Below are 17,373 nucleotides of genomic sequence, written 5' to 3'. Positions count from 1 at the left end.
TCCTTTTCTACCCCTAAAAGCAGACTGGCTGTTTAAACCCTTGAGACTCTAAATGTCAGCACGCTCTACCTGAGAGGAAGGAAGACACAAAATTGAAGAGACTGGTGACAGATAAACACTGCAGTGATTTAAGTCTCTCTAAACAGGAATCCACTGGCTGTGGGATAGCGTGAGTCTCCCCCAAAGGCTGTGTTTGCCCACAGCTCTGCCTTGCAGAGCCAAAGGCAAACAGGCTGCTCAGAGGGGCTTCCAGGGAAAAGGGAATAACTGGGATACTTCTCAGTCAAGGAAAACATCCCATGAGTAGTTATACCTTGTCATTTAAGCAAGATCAGGGAAAGGAGGAAGATTGGAAATTCTCTTCCTAGGGTTATCACAAAGCCAAGTACTTCTGCCTCTGAATCACCCAGAAGCCCAAAGACAGCCAGAAGGGTCCCACCATGGAGGCTGCTGATGTCTGCAATCCTCAGAGCTGCTCAGGCTTTCCCACACATCCATACACTGTCATCTTACAGGGATTTCACTGACCTGCACAGTTCTGCAGGGCCCTCCAGACACACACCACCAAAAAATCCCAAGCTGCCAAGCAGAGCAAGCAGGAGCAGAAAGCCAAGCACTGCCTCACTGGCTCACAGCACTCCAGGAGAAAACAAGCATTCCTGTCAAAGCAGAAACTAGCAAGGAAATACGGATGCAGCCACAGTGTGAGCAGGGAAGAACCCTCCAGCAGCTGAGATGTAAATCCCTGCAGCAAGGCAATGGGGCCTTGGCAGGGGGAGGGCTCCCCTCAGCTCTCCTGTACCATCACAACACACAGCCTGGTGCTCTGCACACTCAGGACACTGTGACAGCACCCTACGTCACCCTCTGCACCCTCTTCTCCAAAAAAACAGCGGGCTTTGTATCACAGCACAAAGCTGTGCCATGAGTGGAGCTCACAGGCTGCTCCAACCTTGGCTGAATCCCAAAAAGAAGCTGCACTGCAGGAAAGCTGAGCTCACATTCCTGTTCCCTAAAGGAGCAGCTGGCTTTCTCAAGCAGCAAGAACTCTGGGCTGACTTCACAGGGAGGGAGCAGCAAGCTGGGACAGGCTGGATGCAAAGCCATGGCCTTGGTTTAGGAAGGAAGACTGGTAGTAACTGGAAGGGCCAGTTTATTAGAGAAACCTCACATTGCAGAGAAGTCACAACACATTGGAAAGGGTCCAGGCCTGCTGAGGGGGGCCAGTCTTCTGCAGCAGCACAGATCTACATCTCCCAGCCCCAGAAACCCAGCAGATGCCACAGAGGGAAGGGTTACCTGGAACACAGCTTATGTTTTACAAGCAGCCTGAGAGAAGAGCCAGTAGTAAAGTTCCAAGAAAAGCCTCCCCGGCAGACAACAGTTAAAACAAAAATGGTTTAAAATGTTTAAAAGCTCCGTGTTCTTGGCTGCAGCATAAAGGGGAGGCAAAGGTCTACAACACACACAGGCCTCCGTGGGTCTGGGCACTCGCTCTGATCTACCAGTGAAGGCCAGAGGGAGGGGTCTTCTCATCTTTGTTGCTTTCCAGGGAAAAGGGTGGGATTCGGACATCAAAGTGGGAGCCATCAGGCCTCTCAAATCGAAAAGTGCCCCTGCAAAAATAATGGCAGAGATCAAGCTGAGGTCAGGGACAAACACACCTAGGAAGCATCAGCAAGAAGGTAAGACCTGAGCTCTTCCATACCCTGGGGGTCCATCTGCAAGGCTGGTCCAGCAGCAAGGACATGGGCTCAGCTGCAAACATCTGCTGCCAAGATAACTCATTTATGGAGGACTCCTGGGCAGTTTTACATCACACCCCTAACACATTTCCTGCACAAAGCTGTGATGATTGCCCACAGGAGTCAAACACTCTCCATGCACCTCCAGCAGTGTTTACCCAACTCCCTCTCCCCAGGAGACAGAGCCATCTGAACTATTTTTACAAACTGGTTATACAAAATTCAAATTTGTATTTCTTGCCAGGAGTTCCATTGGTTGTCTATGACATTAAGAAATCCCATCACAGATATAATTTGGAATAGCTGCAGCTTTGCATTTCAGAACTGAACCTGCCTGTCCTGGTACAACCATTTGTTTACTGCTCTGAACTACATAAAACTGCACTGCAGAACATGGGCAAGAGTGTTGTGGAGATAAATTAACAGGTTCTCAGGACAGAGGACACAACTGAACACCAGAAGTCAAGCTGAGCAGCTTCTGAGCTGCAGAACATTTGCCTCTTTGTCTTCAGGATGTATGCAGAGAGGGAAAGACTACTAGACCATCTGGTTTTATTCCCCAGGGCATCCATTCAGGCAATTCAAAACACTTCATTTGGCAAACAAGGTACACCTTATATGCAAAGAGCTGCTCTCCTGATTTTCCCAACTCAAAGGCAACTTAACTCTGAAGGAGATTTCCTTAAAATGCAGAAGGACCTGTCATACAGAAGGCAAGAGGTGGATGTGCAATCCTTGTCCACACAGAGGTGACACTGAATGTGGTATCCCAGCCAAAAGGCAAATAAAAGGAAGTTGCTTTAACCCCAAGGCACAGGAAAAGAACAACTCAGCTGGGCATTTCCCTCTCTGCACTTACTGAAGAAGAAATAATCACCAATTAGACTGAAGGCCTTACCTGGTCTAAACTGGGAAAACCCCTGCACACCAATTCCTGATGCAGAGTGCACAGAGATGGAGTTAAAGCCCAATCCTCTCTCAAGAATGGAGATACCAGAGCACAAATCCCTGCTGCTGAAGGAATCACCAGCACAAAGCCTTGGCTCTTGCACCAAGGGCCAAAAGGGAGAACTGCTTCATGCCTTTAAATCCAGTCTAGCACAGACCACAGAAGGAGGATAAATTATCCTAGAACCCCTCCTGGTGCAGAGAACCAACAGATTATCACTAACTAGCATACAGCTAAAGAGGAGCTCATCAGATTTTAGCTATCACCTGTGGCCTGTCCAGTCCACTTCCACCCAGCTTTCAGCCACAACCCCAGGCTGCAAACTTGCACCCCATCTCACTGCTGGGGGTCCTACACCCAAAACACTGCTGCAGCAATAAGGACTTCTTACCACATGTGACCACTGGATGCCTGCAGGGAGACATGGCTGCTGTACTGAAATGCTGGCTGTTCTTTGGACAAAACTGGCTCCTGAGAAGACAAGAGACCACTGGGCATCAGCAGTTTTATCACAGATAGGCATCAACAGGAAATTTATATAGCACAGAGAAAACAACCAGAGACCTACACCCCAGCACTTCTGCCAATTACACAGCTATTTCCCACTGAGTAGCACCAGAATCTCATTATTACTCCAGTTTTCCAACCACCAGTCACTTAGGATCCGCTAATACTCAGTGTGAAGTTTCAGTTCACGCAGACAAAACAGATGAAAAGCTCACGTGACTTTTTCCATTGCCAGTTTCCCACTCCATCTATTTCAAGTGCCCACTAAACAAATTACTGGCAAATCCACACAACCAAGTGAGAGAACTCCAGCAAAGGGCTGTGTTTCTCAAACAAAAAAGGCTGCATTGTACCTACCCTTCCTACAACCCCACGGCCTCGGACCGTTTCCAAGGTGCCAGACAAGCTGAATATCCTCCAGTGCCGTTCTCGGAGCTGCACCACTTCACTGTCCAGGTTCTCCAAGCGAATACAGTAGCGCCACTGGACAGAAGAATGACTCTTATCAAGAGCTGGAATCAGCTACAACCAGTTGATAACCTATAGCTGATACTGGGAAAGAGTTGCCGGCAAGGGCTACTCTTCCTCAGAGCTTATCACACTGCAGTGATGCCACAGCAAATAAACTCCTTCCCTTTAGCTGCTCCATGACACAAAAGGCACTTACCCAGTAGACATGGGAATTCTGGGCTTCCTGTCAAGAGAAACAAAAGACTTTAGCAGCTGCCCTTGAACACATGGTGCCAAAAACCTCTTCAGCTGCCGGCAGGGCACCAGCACAGGGGCTCTCACTCTGTGCCAGGGTGACGCAGACAACTCACATGAGCACAGACAGCTGCTCTCCAAGGCCTTCCACCAGCAGAACTTGGCACTGGCTCTGCTCTACAGCAATCATGAGGTGGGAGATTTGCAAGGATCTCATGACAACCCCCAGGGTTCATCTCCATGTTAATTACGCACTTTCTACAGATCTAGAAACACCCCTTTCCTTGCCTTCAGGCACCTGTTTTTCTGACAAACATCAGCTGGACCCCACAAAAGTTGCAGATCCACACCAAAATGCGCACCTGCCACAGCTCAGGCTCCCCAGGAGCCGTGCTCGGAAATCACAAACCACTGTGGGAATTCCCAGCTCTCCCACTCAGGAGCCTGTTGGAGCAGCATTATTTTGGATGCTCCATGTGAAGTTCTGTGCTATAAAGAGCACATGGTTATCAGCTAAATCCAGAAGGCTTTAGCCAAACCCTCTAAGCCAAACAAGAGGCAGGAAACGGGCAGGCAACCACAGCCCATCACTGGGCAGGATAACAGATGTGTCTGTTGCTACAGAGCAGATGGCCCCAGTGTCACCTCACGTGACTCAGGCAGTAACAGGACCAATTCAAAAGCCTTCCCAAATATCTTGATAGCACTGTTGTGCAGAACATTTCAGGTTATTTCCCATCCTACTTACGAGCAGCAAAAGTCAATATGCAGGAGCTACTCTCCAAAAACATATATGGCAAATATATGGCAAATATATGGCAAATATATGGCAAATATATGGCAAATATATGGCAAATATATGGCAAATATATGGCAAATATATGGCAAATATATGGCAAATATATGGCAAATCAGTTTCATGTTTATATCCATGAGAGCAAAATGGTAACTGTGGTTAAATGTCACTTCTTCAGTAAGCAGAAAGTACCTTCAGGCAGCAAACCAGTCTTACAAGAACAAGCCAGTGAAGCAGATGGCAGAATTACCAGAGCAGCACAGACTTACCCTCATGCCCATGTAGAAGGGGATAACAGTGACACGGATGTTCTCCGTGGTTTCTCGGTGCACATCTGAGAGCTCCAGCCAGGGGTGGTTCTTCTCCTGCCAGGCACACAGAGTGTCCCTTGCTACAAAAGGTGGGACTGTGGGGAGGGAAACATGAGAGGCAACACTGTAGCTGGAGTGCTCTCCCCTCAAGGCAATTCCTTTCACATGGTTAAAAAAAATATTCAAAGGCAGCTTCACTGTAACAAACCCCAAGCTAGACAGGATTTTTATACCATATCCAAGATGATGGGGTTTGGGTGTTTGCTATAGAGCATTGCAAGCATCAGGCTCTGAAGAATTCCCTGTGAAGCCAAGATTTACCTTTTGTTTGGTCATACATGAGGAACCTCTCAAAGAGCTCATGCTGGATGGGCACTTGATCAGTGGAGCTGTAGGGAAGGATGTCTTCATGGCTTACATAGTCTAAACCTGAAAAAGAAACCCCAAAAGCCATGGGATTTCCCCAGCAAAGAGCAGCTCAGAAGTCTCCTGGCAGAAAAATTGATCACATTAGTGAGATAAAAGGACTTTGGCAGCAGAAGCCAAAGCTAATATCACAACTGCGAGGAAGAATGGAGGAGACATGCCAGGAATAACTCTTGGCAGTGTTCTCCTGTGAGATTTCTCTTGAAATGACCCCTCTGATAAACACACACTGCCCTGCAAAGTGCCTGCACTGCCCCAGAAGCAGTCTGGGCAGGAAATGCCCAGGACAGGAATAAATCCAGCTGTCCTGATGACAAAGTACAACAGCCCATATACAACTTGATATGGGATCTATGTCTCAGGAGCTCAAATCAAACATGGCTGTGTCTGATCACAGAGGGCCCAACTTCCAGCTACCCAAAGGGTTTCCTGTACTTTAGTCACTCTGTTGTCTCCAGCACAGCCCTGAGCTATGGACAGATCCACTACAGAACGTCCTGTAGGAATTGCTGCTTCACTGGCAGGAGTTGACCACTGATATCTTTTCTGACCTCACAACAACTGGAGGCTGCAGGAGGATTTTACTCACCTGGGATGGCATAGAGGGCTCTGCTGTCATCATGATTTGCCAGGAACGTCACTGCCTCTGTCTGTGATCTCTGGGACTGAGAAATAGGGAGGTTTATGTCTTTCTGTGTGCATTGTTGCAGGACAGTTTCCAGTCATATTTCAGCTCATTAGTGTAGTTTATAAAGCCTATAATGTTTATTTCATTTAACCAATTCACCGCAGAACTTCTCCCCATTTAATTCCTCTGGGCTAACTCCCCACTCAAACAAGCAAGGAGCATTTTCAGTGCTTCTGCTCACATTCCTAATGACCTATGCTCAACAGTGTGGGAACAGCACCAAGAGGAGGAAAGGAGGGTGGAAAGGGGAAACATGATCCAGAAAAAAGTTCTATGACATTCCAGATGATGTTCCTCAGGGAAAATATGCCTTGAAGAACAAATTTATCCAAAAATCCTAACCAATCCAGTTAGCCACGAAAGTAATTTTCCTTCAGTGCCTTGCCCCTCTGAACTACTCAAGAAGGAGGAGACACTCAAGTTTCAATACTAAGATTACTCATTACTTACTATATGTGGACAATCCCGGGCATCTATTAACACCTGGTAGTAAGTGTGTGTTTTGCCCTTGACCTCTTTGGAACCATGGCCTGCCACATTCTCGCTCCTAAAGAGAAAAGCAAAGCTCTGAGCTCAAGCACAGGATGGCAGCAAATTCTTGTTTTGTGCTTGGACCAAGCACTCATAAACAGTGACTTTTTTTAAAGCCACACTTCACAGCCTGTAATCATTTGGTTGCACCCAAACCAAAGCCCCACGAGCCACCCACACAACGACAGACGAGCTGAGATGACCAACAGTGGTGTTTGGCACAGGCACAACAGCTCAGAGGTTTTTCCAGCTCAGTGTAAGCTCCTCTCTGGGGTGGATATTCCTACTGCCCTCTGATTTTCTCTCTGATCATCACTCCTTCCCAGCACAACTCATCACAGGCCAGAGGAAAAATGGATGCAAGAGGGGAGAGAACAGCAACTCGAGAAGGATGAACTTGGCTTAGTGGGTTGAAACTGAGGAGGAAGCTGACAAATCCAATTCCCTGGCAATCTACAGCAGCCTCCAACTGGTAACACAGGAGCTGGATCTAACTCAAAAGGGGTCTTTTTGTATAATACAAAATGCCATGAGCATTATTTTTAAATTGATTTTTATTTCCTCCATGCATACACTTTCATCCTTCATACTTCCATCGTGTCTCTAATTAATACTCAATACTTAATAATGAAGCATTTTCTCTTTAAGCACCTCTCCTACTTTACAGTCATGCAAACAGACCCATTGCCCCTCTTTAAAAACTCTTGTTTACCCCAAATAGGAAACTCACTACAAAATGTAAATCTAACAGTTTGAACATCATGAACCAGAACAAATCCTCAAATCCTTACTTTTCTGTGACAGGAGAAGCCACATCCCGATCATAAAGCCTGGCTTGCCAAGGAAACAGGACTATTCCTCGATAACCAAACACACTGTGAAGGAAGAGCTGGAAGGAACAAATAATTGCAGCTGAATTATTTAAAAAATCTGTTATCTGAGGTAAAACTACGAACATTTACAAAAGGTTTAATGTGTGGGATGGGGATACAGGAAGAATGACCACTGTGATGACCCAGAGCAGAAAGAGGGAACACAAACAGTTTGGATGGGAGGAGAAATCCATGTAATCTCTATCCCATAGAAGGGAAGGACTAAACTGGTAATGCAGTAATAGAACAGCAGAAAGGACAGGCTGCTCAGAAACAGATCTCAGAGTCTTAAGGACAGGAATTACAAGTTTAGTTCTTATTTCTCAAATTCATTGATTGTCTCTTTGGATCCTCGAGGGAGAAAACCCCGAAGTAAGACCAGTGGATCAAACGCCATTGTACAAGAGTTGTGTTGTGCTGCAGATTCTTATCAAGCTGTTATTGTCAGATGACTGACAAACTGCAGACACAGCACAGACAAGGAGCACCGAACTGTGAAAGTTCCGGCCTTCTGCTGCTGAGATTTTCCTTACTGGAAATCCCTCGGCTGCCTAATCCCCGTGGCACCAGCCTGCAGGGTCAGCTGTGCCCCCAGAACCCCTTACCTGGCCTGTCTCATATTTGCCGTGCTGCTTCGGGGCCTCAAACACCCCCACGGTCTCCAGCACTTTGCCCTCGGGACGGTTCCTGGGAGCAGAGAGGCAGCTTGGAGGGTTTGCAGGGAGCAGCCCCCAGGCCAGGGGGACACTGCTCCCCACCCTGTGTGTCCCTCGTGTACCCCACAAGAGCCCCACCACGCACTGAGATGCTCACTCTGTCCTCTGCCCTGCACTCCTTGCCAGTCTCCCCTCTCCCCCCTGCCCTGGACACCCTCACCCAGCTGTCCCTTTAGCCCAAATCCCTCTCTCCCACATCTCTGCCCTGCCAGCCCCCCATCTCCTTCAGTCTTCCCCCAGCGACTCAACAGACCCCGACCCACACCCCAACTCCCCTCACTCCAAACACCCCCTGCGAGCCCTCACCCCCTCCCAATCACCCTCAGACACCCCCTCACCGCCTGTCCCCCCGAACAGCCCCCTGCCCTCACCCCAACCCCTCACAGGCCTCACCGCGACGAGAGGTGCCGCCGCGGCGGCAGCAGCAGCGGCAGCGCCGCTCCCCCCGCGGGGCCCAGAGCCCGCAGGTGGCGGGCGGGGGGCGGCTCCCAGAGCGGGGGCGGCCCGCGGGCCCGGGCCCGGCCCAGCGCCGCCGCCACGTACCGCCGCGCCGCGCCGCCCGACATCCCACCGCCCGCGGCCCACAGTGCCCCGCGCGGGCCGCGCCTCAGCGCCCCGCCCCGCCCGCCGCGCGCGCCGCTCCGCCCCGCCCCGCCCCGCCGTCTCTATGGTTCGCCCTCCGCCGCCCCTCTCCCGGTCACCCCGGCAACGCCGCCCGGGCCCAGCAATGGCGTCGGCGCTGCGGGCCGGGCCGCGGCTGCGGCGGGCGGTGCGGGCCGGCGAGTTAGCAGCGCTGCCCGCCGGGCTGAGGGATGAGCTGGAGGCGGCGCTGGCGGCGGAAGGAGGGCTGGTGCCTTTCAGTTTGCTGCGAGGGCTGCACGCCGCGCTGCGGGAGGCAGGTAGGCCGCGCTGCGCCGGGCCGGGCCGCCGGGATCGCAGCGCGATCGCGCCGTGACCGCCCCGTGCCCCGCCCGCAGGGTCTCCGCTGCATCTGCACGAGCTGCTGGAAGGATGCGAGATCCACCTGCCCGAGGTGCCGGTGCCGCCGAGGGTAAGTGAGGGCCGGCCGAGGGTCGTGGCAGGAGGCGGCGGCTCCCGGCCCTCACGGTGGGTCCGTGCCTCCCTCAGAACCCCGAGCTGGTGGCCCGGCTGGAGCGGATCAAGGCCAAGCTGGCACACGAGGAGTACCAGCGGATGACCCGCAACATCACCGGCCAGGTGAGGGGCTGCTGCATTGCCTGCTGCCAAGATACATCCCTCAAACACCTGAGAGCAAAGATTTTCCCCTTGGAGTGAGCGCAGTGCAGAGGGGATGTGGTAGGCACTGGAAGAGAGCAGTAAACACACCGGGAACAGATCCGGTGTTGAGGACAGAGGTAGGACAGGGTTAACAGCGTGGTTAATTAGACATACTGACTTTTGTGAACTGCTCACTGTGCCGAAGATCTCAGGTTCTGTTCTGGGAGACTGAGCACATGCCATAAATGTTTGACTGGGAGCATCTGTGCTGCTTAAATTTTTGTCGTAGTTTTAAAATTGCCTCATTCATGTCAAGATAAAAGCTGAAAATACAAGATCATATGTGGGCACTCATTCTTTCCTGAGGGAGCTGGTATCTTCTGGCAGGGTAGCTGTTCAGAAGTCAGCATCCCTTCCTGCTGGCATTCCATGTGATCCCATTCTGCCCTTCCACACTGTACCTGGCATCCAAGTGCACATTAACTCTCAGGAGAAGATCTGCTTTGCTCTCTGCCGAGCTGGACTGCTCCAGATTTGACCTGGTTTAGTGAAAGGTGTCCCAACTCATGGCAGGAGCTAGAATAAGAAAGTCTTTAGGGTCCCCTTCCAAACCAAACCATGCTGTGATCTATAATCCAGGGTGGTTTTAACAGAACTTGTGCAAAATCTCACAAACCTGTGTGCTGTAAAACTGCTGCTCTCCCACAGCCCACCCACTCAAAACCTCAGAGTCTTGGGGACAGGACAGGGCATTGGCATTGCTTTTATTCTGCACACACAGTAATAACTTTACTATTAACATTAAAATACAAGTGATCACAAGCTGTTTCAATCCCTTCTTTCAGGAGGTGAACGGGCCATTGGCTGAATTTGGGAGGCAAGGTGAGTGGCTCCCTGTCCTGTTGATGTGTGCAGGGCAGGCATGGGAGCTATTCCATCTCCAGCTGGTGACAACCCTTCCTTTTTGGAATATCTCACCAGAAGGTTTCCATGCACTGAAGTGTTCCTTGAACAAAGGAGCCTGTTGGTCATTCTTACCAATATTTCTGGAGGCACCAGATCCCAGCTGAGGCAGCTGTGCATGGTTACAGCATGTCTCCAGCCCTACTCCCCAGCCTTAGCTAAAATCACCTCCTGTACCGCTCTGTCCCCCAGTTCGTTCCGTGAAAGCCGTTGTCATCACCATCTTCAACTTCATTGTCACCGTGGTGGCCGCCTTTGCCTGCACCTACCTGGGCAGTCAGTACGTCTTCGCAGAGACAGCGGCGGTGAGCAAGCCCTGCCCCTGGCAGACCCTCTGTGCTGGCCACACCAGACACCCAGGATCACCTCTCTCTCTCTTTTGTGTCCCCAGCGTGTCCTGTCAGCCGTCATTGTGGCCTCAGTGGTGGGCTTGGCCGAGCTGTACGTGATGGTGCGGACCCTCGAAGGGGATCTTGGCAAACTATGACCATGAACTGCAGGCTTCGTGCTGGAGCCTTTTGTCCTCCCCAGGAGCTGCTAATGTGGGACAGATCTTGTCCTGTCTGTACCTGTTCCTGCTGTGGGAAGACTGCTGCACTCCTCAGGCTCATCCTTCGCTTCCCACTCCTGAAATGAATCATGGGTTGGAAATCCCAGAGCTGCAGAACGGGAGAGGGAATGGCTGTGGACTCCAGCCACCCCAGCAGGGAGAGGGGCATCAGCTCCTGCCATCCCTGCTGTCCTGGGAAGTTTCTGTCTGTTTTTATTCTGGAAATAAACTTAACACTGTGTGTTTGTAACCTTCTTCCTGCATGTCGGGAGGTGTCTGTTGCTATGAGAAACATTGATATGGCATCTGAGATATGGCAGAGATGTGAATCTTCCCTCTGCCTCTGCATCCTGCTCCATCTCCTGTCCAAACCTTCTGCCTGCACAGTGCAGGATGCCTGCACAGAGCTCACAATCCCCTGCCAAAGGGTGCTCAGAACAACACTGAGCCCAGGGGTTCCTCAATTGCCCTGGGACAGAGTGGAGCCAGCTCGGTGCACCCACAGCAGGGAGGGGACACCCACGGCAGGCCCTGGGGACCTGGACACCTGCTGGGTGGGCACTCTGCCAGGGCCAGACACAGTGATTAATGCTCTGATGGCAGCTAAGCCCCCCTGGAAACATGGTTTAATATCCGATCCAGGGAGATCTGCCAGCACCTGCGAACGTGCCTGCGGATTAGGGGCGGCCGCGCCACAATCATCCGTGGATACAGCCTGAGATTAAGGTATTTTTTCCAAAAGATTAGTCGGTATTAGGGGGCTGATAGGGAGCTGCCCCTGCTGTGGCTGCACCCGCATTTAGGATATTGGATGACATCCTCAGGGCCTTTGGGACCGGCAGTAATTCCACACCCTGATGAAATCGTGGCGCTAATCTGGGGGGACCGCGGTGCCAGGAGGGTCCCTAGAGCCAGGGGTCCTTGCCACAGCTATGGCTCGCCCAGGTTGGTGATGGCCGCGCTGTAGATGAGGTCGGAGATGGAGCCCAGCGAGGTGGGGAGGCCCCGAGCGGGGCTGTGGGATCCCGGCGGCGGCAGGGCAGGGGCCGGGCACGGGATGCTGCTGTCGGGGGATGCCGCCGGGGGACCCCGCTCCCCGGGCGGCGGCAGCGGCGGTAGCGGTGGCGGCTCCGGCTTGGCGCTACGGATCCTGCGGGCGCGGCGGTTCTGGAACCAGACCTGGGACGGGCGAGGGGAACTGTGAAACAACGACAGCGCCCAGACAGGGTGGCCCTGCCGAGGAGAGGGGGCCCCCGGAGGGAAGGAGGAAAGGATGGAGGGGAGGGTCCCGCCTGCGCTCACCTGGATCTTGGCCTCGGGCAGCTGGGTGAGCTCGGCCAGGCGCTCCCGGGTAGCGATGTCCGGATAGGGCACGGCGGCGAAGGCCCGCTCCAGCTCCGACAGCTGCCCCCGGCTGAACGTGGTCCTCCGCCGCTTCCGCGGCCCCCCCGGGCAGGGACAAGGACAGGGGCACGGCCCCTGGGCGCCGCCTCCCCCCGCCGCCCGCCCGCCGCCCGGCCCGCCCGCCCCGTCGGGGAAGCGGAGCAGCGGCTGGGGAGCTCGGGAGGTGCCCGGGGCCGCGCTCATCCTGCCCGGCTCCCCCGGGCCCTCCGCCGCCCCGGCTTTTATCTCCCCCAGGTCCCCCCCGGCGGGCTGGGACCGCCCCGAGCGGGCGGTGCTGTCCCCCCCGCCCCAACCCTTCCCAAGGGCTCCCGGTGCCTGTCCCAGCTCCGCGCCCCCGATGGCAGAGCCCCGACAGCCCCGACTGACTCCCCAGCACCCCCGGGGACCAGTAGCCCCACCAGCTGCTCGTACAGGTCTCCCCCGTGCCGCCGTCGGGGCACGGTGGGGATCGTGAGGATCCCAGGGCTCGGGGACCCACCTGCCACCCGCCCCTTGCGCCCCCTCCCCCGCCTTGCGACCGCCGCTCTCCCGCAGGGCTGGCACCGGTCAATGTTTAACCGGAGCGGTGGTACCGGTTGTGCGGGGCAGCCGGGGCCGGCTGAGGGTGGCTCCCGCCGGGACCGGCCGGGCGCCGCGGGCACCCCGAGCACCGGGTGCTGGGGGGCGCATGGAACCAGAGGGGGAGCGGGGCGGGGACCCCCAGCCGGACCCCCGGCCCAGAACGCTCCCACGAGGCCAGGAGAGACCGTAAGTTTTCAGGGAGACAGAGGAGACAGAGGACACCCCGTCCTGGAGCAGCAGGACTTGGGCAGTGACTGCCCGACTGATACAGGCAGCGGCGGGTGGCGCCCCAAAAAGGCTGGGGGGGACAGGACCGTCCTTCTGCGGCGACATGGCGGGGACAGTGAGCTCTGTCCCCTGCCAGGCCTCGGGGCACAGTGGAGGTGGGAGGACGGTGCGAGCGCAGCATAACCGGGGGTCCCGAGGGCAGACCCCAGAGCTGGGAGCACCCACCACCCTGCTGCCCTCTGTCCCCCAAAGGAGCCCTGGAGAGGAGCGGGAGCGCCCCGTGGAAGGCAGAGAGACGCGTCTGAGAGTGGTGTTAAGGTAAGGGGAGACGAAAGGGCTCAGACGAAAGGAACCTCCCTGCCTGGGACGAGGTCACAGCAGGGCCCCCCAGGGTCCCCATGCAGCGACACGTCTGTGTCCCCATCCACACCCCACCGTTAGGGTCCGGCCACTGACCTGCACGGAGACGCGGAGAGGTGACCAGCAAGTTGTGCACAGCCTCGGTGACGGCGCCGTCCACGTAAGTGCCACCTCCCCGTCGGGGTGTCGGGGTCGGGGAGGGCTGCGGCACCCTCTGAGCCGCCGCTGTCCCCACGGCCAGGTAAGCGCGGCCAGGCACGATGCCACCTTCGGCTTCAGCGCCGTGTTCGACGCCGGCGCCTCGCAGGAGGCTGTGTTCGAGGGCAGCGGGATGAGGCAGCTGGTGGAGCTGGCCATAGACGGGTGAGAACCCGGAGAGGCCCCCGCAGACCCAAGCCCTCCGTCCACCCCAGGCCGGGCCTTTCCAGAGCCTTTGCACTGCCGGGGCTGTGTCAGGAGGTGGCATCGCTGTGCCACCGCCGGCGGCCGTGCCTGACGCTCAGCATCTTCCACAGCTTCTCCTGCACCGTCTTTGCCTTCGGGCAGACCGGCTCGGGGAAAACCTACACCCTGATGGGACCCCTCGCCCAGGTACAACGCTGACCGTCTGACCTGATCCTGGTCGTGGGATGAGCTCTTCCCACCCGGTCATGGGCTCTGGGAGCAGGTGGGTGCCCGATGTGACCGCTCACCGTCCTGGCATCTCTGCAGAGCGAGACCCAGCCGGCGTCCCCGGCCCTGCTGGGGCTGATGCAGAGGTCCTTCACCTGCCTCCTGGATCAGAGCCGCAGCCGCGGTTCTGACCTGGCTCTCAGCGCTTCCTACCTGGAGATCTACAACGAACAGGTAAATGCCTGCCCAGCCGCCGGCTCCGGCCCTGGTGGCACCCCCGCTCCCCCGGTGCCTTCCATCTCCTCAGATCCGGGACCTGCTGAGCCCGGGGCCACCGTGCGCCCTGCCCCTGCGCTGGAGCAAAACCCGCGGCTTCTACGTGGAGAACCAGCTCAATGTGGAATTCGAGAGCCTGGAAGCCATCGTCAGCCTGCTCCTGCAAGGTGCTGAGCCACAGGCACAGGGCTGGGACATGTTAAGGGCGTGCTAGACCCGGCATGGGAGGATTCAGCCCCCACCCAGGGCTGGTGGTGCTCTGATGGCAGCCGAGAGGAGCAGCTCCCCGTCCTGCTGCAGAGCCGAGACAGGCTCGTGTCTGGCAGGGGGTGGTGGGCAGCGGATGCTGTGGCCTTGGGATGTGAGGTGTTGTACAATCATCTCCTCCCCGGGCAGGATCCCAGAGGCGCCGGACCTCGGCACATGCCCTCAACAGGCACTCGAGCCGCAGCCACGCTCTTCTGACCATCCACATCCGCAGCCGAGCCGTGAGCGCGCATCCTGCTCCTGGGGCGGGCTGGGGGGCTCAGGGCTCAGAGCCGGGGTGCAAACAGCCCCACGGTGTGGGGGGCACGCTCTCCTCAAGGATACACGAGTGGGGCTGGAGTGAGCAGCCGGGATTCCTGTCCAAGATCCAGGAGTCGGGACAGCGCTGTGGGCCATGGAGGAGGGGTGACGGGGGCCAAAGCATCACCCTCCAACGTGGTTTCTCCAGGCTAGCGCCTGCCCCAGCAAGCAGGGCACGCTGTGCTTCGTGGACCTGGCTGGCAGCGAGCGGGTGAAGGAGACCGGCTCCAGCGGGGAGCTCTCCGTGGAGGCAAACAGCATCAACCGCAGCCTCCTGGCGCTGGGTAAGAGCTGATGGACCCGCCCTGGGAGAGCCCTGCTGGCCCCCGCCAGAGCCCTGTCACATCCTTTGTGGCTCATCCTGCGACAGGACACTGCATCTCCCTGCTGGCCAAGCCCCGAGGGAAGCGAACGCACATCCCCTACCGGGACAGCAAGCTCACCCGGCTGCTGGCTCGCTCCCTGGGCGGCTCGGGCATCACCCTGATGGTAAAACCGTGGAGGAGGCTGGGCAGGGGTCTCACCCCGTGAAGGGGAGGGCTGGAAAAGGATGGTGACCCTCTGGATGACAGTCCACCTGCGTCTCTTCCTCCTTGGCAGGTCGCCTGCATCTCCCCGTCCTCACGCTGCCTCTCAGAGACTCTGAGCACGCTGCACTACGCCAGCCGTGCACGGAGGGTCACCACCAGACCCCTGGCCAACAGGGTATTGCAGACAGGGAACCCCTCTGAGCCCCTCTGCCCCGCTGGGACCCCCCTGACCCACCCCTTTATCCCCCCACCCCTGCCAGGTGTCCCGGGAGAAGCTGCTACAAACCTTGGAGCAAGAAATCCATGCCCTGCAGCTGGAAAACCTCTCCCTGCGCCAGCAGCTGTGCCTGCCCAGAGTGCCTTTGAGGAGCAGGGAGGTGACAGGGAACCCTCCAAAAGCATGGGCGGGCTCGGGAGACAGGTACGGCCCTGCAGGGCAGCTCCCACCAGAGGGAACCCCAGCCTGGCCCAGCCTCTACGGTCTCCTGCGGGACTTCGTGGTGGAGAACGAGCAGATGAGGTATGGGAGGCTTGTGTGGGACCCCTGAATAGGGGATCAAGGGGCTGACAGGGCAGCCAAAGCCCCTGGCTGGGCAGCACCCTGCACCAACCAGCCTTCCTCAGGGACTCTGTGAGGCTGGGCAGGGCTCTCCGGAGGCTGCCAATGCCCTGCCAGGCTTCCTCACTGCTCCCCAGGCAGCCCGATCTGTCCCCAGAGCTCAGTGGTGACATCCCAGCTGGCCCATCCCACAGAGTCAGCCGCAGCTGCTGTGACAGCCAGCCCCTGCTCCGGAGTGCCCGCACCCTCCATGTCCCCCCCAGGCGCTCGGTGAGGCACCGGCGGCCCGACACGACACCCAGCTCTGTCCCCCGGCTGCCGGTGAGCGTGGGGGGCTGGGGTCTGCAGTCATCCTGCCCACGGCAGAGTGAGGATGCACAGACCACCCACCCACTGCTGTGCTCTCTTGCAGAAGCTCCCTCCTGCCTCCAGCCACCCCAGCTGCCAAGGGTGCCCACAGTGCTGCCCTGTGATGCCACCCTGTGTGCCAGCTGATGCCACCATGTTCCAGGTACAGCCCCAGGGATCTCTCTGGAGGGGGTGGCACAGGTGTGGTACAGCCACATTGACCGCTCTGCTCACCCCCAGGTGCTGCCAGAGCCACCCATGCCACAGCCAGTCCCCCCCAAGGGAAGTGCTGGTCTGCTGTCACCTGGACAGGAGGACACAGCTCTGCCTGGCTCCCATCAGCCCCAAGGGCACCCCCAGCCCCACCAGAGGAAGCGGTGAGAGCCACTCCTTGGGCATCAGCTGCAACTCCCTGGAGTTTCGGGGGGTGGTGGGACAGTAGGTGAGGGTTTGTTCACGTGTCCTCATGGCAGGAGCCATGGCAGGAGCAGGAGCTTGTCCCAGCAGCACCCAGTGCACCGGGAGCTGCCAGGCCCTGAGCGCGTTCCCAGCCCCGAGGGAAGGGTCATCCCTTCAGCCCCACCGTGGCCAGGATTGCCAGAGCCCAGAGGTGAGGAGGGCAGTGGTGGGAGGCCAGGCAGGGCCTTGGATGGGCACCCATCCCTGCACAGCCATTCACACATGGGGCTGTGGAATGATGCTGGGGGAGATGGAGACCTGACCCTGCTGCTCCCCACCGGCAGCTGCCGGCACCGTCCCTCTCCTCCAGTGGGAAGAGGCGTTGGACTGGCTGGCAGAGCAGATCTGAGCTGCCACAGGCACACCATGGACGGGGCCAGCATCAGGGATCTGGCACAGACTGGGGGGACAACCACAGCCCTCGGGGACATGGGATCTTGCACCGCAAGGACTGCGCAAACCACAGCACAA

The 17,373-nt window shown here is 56.6% G+C and overlaps 4 protein-coding genes across 9 annotated transcripts; 2 read left to right on the top strand and 2 right to left on the bottom strand.

The window, feature by feature from the left end:
* Positions 1-1,135: 1,135 nt before the first annotated feature.
* Positions 1,136-8,848, bottom strand: POLDIP2 (DNA polymerase delta interacting protein 2). Its single transcript, XM_058854190.1, has 11 exons — positions 8,640-8,848; positions 8,136-8,217; positions 7,450-7,547; positions 6,578-6,674; positions 6,029-6,104; positions 5,335-5,442; positions 4,972-5,108; positions 3,869-3,895; positions 3,559-3,684; positions 3,086-3,165; positions 1,136-1,616 (listed from the first exon to the last, which is right to left on the bottom strand). Exons 1-11 carry the CDS (start codon positions 8,810-8,812, stop codon positions 1,502-1,504), a joined length of 1,119 nt encoding a protein of 372 aa, XP_058710173.1. The 5' UTR covers positions 8,813-8,848; the 3' UTR covers positions 1,136-1,501.
* Positions 8,849-8,907: 59 nt separating this feature from the next.
* TMEM199 (transmembrane protein 199) lies at positions 8,908-11,253 on the top strand. 2 transcript variants are annotated; one of them, XM_058854192.1, is made up of 6 exons: positions 8,912-9,145; positions 9,224-9,297; positions 9,375-9,464; positions 10,331-10,367; positions 10,641-10,753; positions 10,840-11,253. In XM_058854192.1, the coding sequence occupies exons 1-6, from the start codon at positions 8,914-8,916 to the stop codon at positions 10,933-10,935; spliced, it is 642 nt and encodes a 213-aa protein (XP_058710175.1). In that variant the 5' UTR covers positions 8,912-8,913; the 3' UTR covers positions 10,936-11,253. The 2 variants fall into 2 exon arrangements, with proteins under 2 accessions (XP_058710174.1, XP_058710175.1); XM_058854191.1 differs by having other exon boundaries at positions 8,908-9,145; positions 10,641-11,253.
* Positions 11,254-11,409: 156 nt separating this feature from the next.
* On the bottom strand, positions 11,410-12,937 carry SEBOX (SEBOX homeobox). The gene is made up of 2 exons (XM_058854193.1): positions 12,301-12,937; positions 11,410-12,177 (listed from the first exon to the last, which is right to left on the bottom strand). The coding sequence occupies exons 1-2, from the start codon at positions 12,583-12,585 to the stop codon at positions 11,929-11,931; spliced, it is 534 nt and encodes a 177-aa protein (XP_058710176.1). The 5' UTR covers positions 12,586-12,937; the 3' UTR covers positions 11,410-11,928.
* On the top strand, positions 12,934-17,319 carry LOC131586876 (kinesin-like protein KIF12). Of its 5 annotated transcripts, XM_058854183.1 has the most exons (17): positions 12,934-13,149; positions 13,444-13,509; positions 13,633-13,711; positions 13,793-13,914; positions 14,067-14,142; positions 14,263-14,397; positions 14,471-14,606; positions 14,836-14,927; positions 15,155-15,290; positions 15,377-15,495; positions 15,607-15,711; positions 15,797-16,056; positions 16,233-16,416; positions 16,508-16,606; positions 16,684-16,820; positions 16,917-17,053; positions 17,187-17,319. In XM_058854183.1, the coding sequence occupies exons 1-17, from the start codon at positions 13,070-13,072 to the stop codon at positions 17,249-17,251; spliced, it is 2,028 nt and encodes a 675-aa protein (XP_058710166.1). In that variant the 5' UTR covers positions 12,934-13,069; the 3' UTR covers positions 17,252-17,319. The 5 variants fall into 5 exon arrangements, with proteins under 5 accessions (XP_058710166.1, XP_058710167.1, XP_058710165.1 ...); XM_058854184.1 differs by lacking the exon at positions 12,934-13,149 and having other exon boundaries at positions 13,156-13,509; positions 15,797-15,957; positions 16,290-16,416; XM_058854182.1 differs by lacking the exon at positions 12,934-13,149 and having other exon boundaries at positions 13,156-13,509; positions 16,290-16,416.
* The last annotated feature ends 54 nt before the right edge of the window (positions 17,320-17,373 follow it).

The sequence above is a fragment of the Poecile atricapillus genome, chromosome 21, assembly GCF_030490865.1.
Source record: "Poecile atricapillus isolate bPoeAtr1 chromosome 21, bPoeAtr1.hap1, whole genome shotgun sequence".
In the NCBI taxonomy this organism is placed as follows: domain Eukaryota; kingdom Metazoa; phylum Chordata; class Aves; order Passeriformes; family Paridae; genus Poecile; species Poecile atricapillus.
Note: the sequence above shows the minus strand (reverse complement) of the source record. Positions and strands in the feature narration are given on the sequence as shown.

Coding starts and splice junctions, on each gene's coding strand:
- POLDIP2 (XM_058854190.1), bottom strand. CDS start 8,812: ATGTCGGGCGGCGCGGCGCGGCGGTACGTGGCGGCGGCGCTGGGCCGG. Junction 7,548..8,135: donor GCAAATATGAGACAGGCCAG/GTAAGGGGTTCT, acceptor TGTTCCTTCCAG/CTCTTCCTTCACAGTGTGTT. Junction 3,166..3,558: donor GCCGTGGGGTTGTAGGAAGG/GTAGGTACAATG, acceptor TTGTCTTCTCAG/GAGCCAGTTTTGTCCAAAGA.
- TMEM199 (XM_058854191.1), top strand. CDS start 8,914: ATGGTTCGCCCTCCGCCGCCCCTCTCCCGGTCACCCCGGCAACGCCGC. Junction 9,146..9,223: donor CGCCGCGCTGCGGGAGGCAG/GTAGGCCGCGCT, acceptor CCCCGCCCGCAG/GGTCTCCGCTGCATCTGCAC. Junction 9,298..9,374: donor AGGTGCCGGTGCCGCCGAGG/GTAAGTGAGGGC, acceptor TGCCTCCCTCAG/AACCCCGAGCTGGTGGCCCG.
- SEBOX (XM_058854193.1), bottom strand. CDS start 12,585: ATGAGCGCGGCCCCGGGCACCTCCCGAGCTCCCCAGCCGCTGCTCCGC. Junction 12,178..12,300: donor TGCCCGAGGCCAAGATCCAG/GTGAGCGCAGGC, acceptor CGCCCGTCCCAG/GTCTGGTTCCAGAACCGCCG.
- LOC131586876 (XM_058854181.1), top strand. CDS start 13,295: ATGGCGGGGACAGTGAGCTCTGTCCCCTGCCAGGCCTCGGGGCACAGT. Junction 13,712..13,792: donor TCGGTGACGGCGCCGTCCAC/GTAAGTGCCACC, acceptor CCCCACGGCCAG/GTAAGCGCGGCCAGGCACGA. Junction 16,417..16,507: donor GCTCTGTCCCCCGGCTGCCG/GTGAGCGTGGGG, acceptor GCTCTCTTGCAG/AAGCTCCCTCCTGCCTCCAG.